This window comes from Tribolium madens, unplaced genomic scaffold, assembly GCF_015345945.1.
Source record: "Tribolium madens isolate multiple individuals breed KSU strain unplaced genomic scaffold, Tmad_KSU_1.1 Scaffold_11;HRSCAF=98;Tcas5.2_LG3b, whole genome shotgun sequence".
Lineage (NCBI taxonomy): Eukaryota > Metazoa > Arthropoda > Insecta > Coleoptera > Tenebrionidae > Tribolium > Tribolium madens.
This window is the reverse complement of record NW_025400975.1, coordinates 8,257,302-8,260,169: the sequence shown is the minus strand read 5'-3', so window position 1 is coordinate 8,260,169 and position 2,868 is coordinate 8,257,302. Positions and strand designations below refer to the sequence as shown.

Genomic DNA, 2,868 nt, shown 5'->3' with positions numbered 1-2,868 from the left:
GGATAAGATTTGAAAACCTTATATTTTATGTTGATATTATTTCATTTGTTGGATGATTTTTTTGAAAACTATATAATATTTAATATTTTGGTGTCATTTCGCCAATTAAAAGATCTATCGAAATGGCTAAAAAATAAAGGTTTCTATTTTTTTTAAATCTCGATGTCATTACCCAAAAACAATATCAAATATAAAATTGTCTATAAAAAATGACATGTTTGAGCATTTTGACAAAAAACAAAATATATTCAGTTTTAACAAGATTATTTCATAATTTAAATAAAAAAACTTAAAAAATTCAACCTTACCTACGACAATATTATTAAAAAATAATAAGAATCTAATAACAGAACAAAAATTAAAATTATTTATTGACCACTGTGTACACATTTTATGATTAATTAAAATTTAACAAAAGTTTCCATAAAAAAATTGTTTTACAATACAGTGAAATAAATTTTCCATATTTTTTTTTCATAATTAATTAACAAATTATGGAAAGATAACGTAATTGTTACTACTTTTTTTGGGTCCAAAATTTAATTAATTTAGGTGAATTAATATTTTATCTGCAATTTATTTAGACATTTGTTTTGCTTCCAGTGTATGACCGAGGGGAGAGCAAAGGATCATCCTGTTACCGTTTACTCTCCCGCAATGGACAGTTTATCTATTTAAGAACATTCGGTTATCTAGAAATAGACGACCAAGGAACAGTTGAAAGTTTTGTTTGTATTAATACATTAGTGAGTGAGCAAGAAGGCCTTCAATTAATAAACGAAATGAAGAAGAGATACTCCGCTTTGATAAATTCGCAGAGTTGTCCAGTGAGTATTTTTTTCCAATCGAAATAAAAATATTCATTTAATGTGTTTCAGATCACTTCGAGTGGCTCAAACGACTCCTCTTCGCAATCCGTCGAGGACCCCCAGCAAGTCGAAGCTGCGATCGTCCACCTCATAGCCAACTTGCCATCGCCGGGCTCCGACCAGCGCTCAACACCCAGCCCCCACGTTTACGCTAATGTTAATGAGAATCAAGACTGCTCAACACCGACTGAAAATTCCCCAACCAAACCATACTATAAATTAAAGACTGCTAACAACAAACGCCCTCCCAGTACTGAATTAGGAACCAACAACATTTACACGACGAGTAAACGACAAAGGACGTCGCCTCAATTATCACCAATGTCGTACTCAAACCGGACGGAAGTAACAGTGAGTAGGCTGAGGCGATTTGACCATTTCTGATTGGTTGTTGCAGCAACAACATGACCAATTGCTTCGTAACAAAGTATGAAACGCTTTGGGACTTGGAGACTGAAAACTGGGCCATTTATTGGCTGATTTTGCCTCAAGGACTATTTAGAAGGTGTGGTGATTTTAATGATAACAGCTACGTAAGGCAAGATTTATTTTAAAAATTTGAAATCGAGTGGATAGACTACATGTGAACGTTGTATAGATTTTGCATATTCTCGTAATATACCTATACTAAATTAAATAGTAATTCTGTGATGAAGTTATGTTTTAAGCAGTGTCTTTTGTATATTTAGTACAAATTCAATAATTTCTTATTTTATGTTATGTATTACTCACTCATGTCCCTACAAAAACGGGACCCAATCATCGACAACAAAATACTTGTATGCCACGAAATACATTTGATTTTTATTCATTTTACCATTTATTTATCAAGTTATGTTGCAATTTTAGGTTTTTATTGTGAAATAAATGAGTTTTGTGTTTCGATGAAGCTTTATTTAGGTTACTGGTTGTAAATAAAAGTATTTTGTTGTTTTCTGTTTAAGTGTAGGTTTGCGCGACGTTGTGGGAGTGAAGCAAAGTTTTCTCGCACAGATTTGAACTGAAAAGTTTGTTATTTAATAAAATGAACATTTTGTCCGCAAACGTCACAAAAAATGTCATAAATGTCAAGGTGATTTAGTTTTACAGCATCAACATTCGACATTTTGCACTACTAACTGCACTAGTTGAATTAATAATATACTTTGGAAAATTACGATTCTACTTGCAAAGCGTCCTAATTATTTTGTTTTCATAATTTTTACTATCTTTTCATCTATTGGTAGAGAAACTAACGTTTTGTCCCTATTTAACTACATTTTTAGTTTTTTCAGATATTGTATATTTTTTATTTTTCCTCTCCATTACCGTAAAAACAAATTCACCTTCAGTGTCTTGTTATACAAATAATAATTTTTTCACTGAAAACCTAAATTTTTGTCAAAAAATTATTATAAATAATAAAATTTTTCTTATTTTCCTACTATTAAGTTTTTTAGTCTTTTTTGTAAACATTTTATTTATACAAATTTTTTTGATACCTTTAGGCAAAAAGTCTCCGTTTTTTTGTCTTTCTTATAAACGTTATTAGGATTTCTACACATTAATAATTTAATTTTCAATAATAATTTTCATAAATGTGTGAAATTATTAGGATGAGGTTTAAAAACCTTATATTTTATTTGCAAATGTTACAAGAGTGGCCACTTTGTAAGTTTTATCTTTCAGCGCCATGGAGTAAAAATTCTATTTTTGTGCTTAGGCATTTTTACTTTTATCGGGACATTATTGACATTTACCAATGTTGTTTTTTTCTTGTTTCTTTTGATGCTTCAACATTCGATATTTTGCACTACTAACTGCACTAGTTAAAATAATACACATTCGAAAATCTCAACACAAATTTCGATTTTACTTACAAAGCATCCTGATTATTTTGTTTTCATAATGTTAACTATCTTTTTTAGAGGAACTAACGTTTTATCATCAAACCATTAAATAGAAACAAAATTCCCTATTTACCTACATTTTTATTTTTTTTGTTTTTTTTTTTCAGAAA

General features: G+C 29.7%; 1 protein-coding gene across 2 annotated transcripts in view; it reads left to right on the top strand.

Annotated features, from left to right (window-relative positions):
* The window catches only part of LOC123007757 (neuronal PAS domain-containing protein 2-like), a 29,149-nt gene extending 27,398 nt beyond the window's left edge, over nt 1–1,751 (top strand). For both annotated transcript variants that reach the window (XM_044403197.1, XM_044403189.1), the window contains 3 exons: nt 604–827; nt 879–1,220; nt 1,267–1,751. In XM_044403197.1, coding sequence (XP_044259132.1) covers nt 604–827; nt 879–1,220; nt 1,267–1,302 — 602 coding nt within the window. In that variant the 3' untranslated portion in view covers nt 1,303–1,751. The remainder of the gene's footprint in view (nt 1–603; nt 828–878; nt 1,221–1,266) is intronic.
* Nucleotides 1,752–2,868: the final 1,117 nt, after the last annotated feature.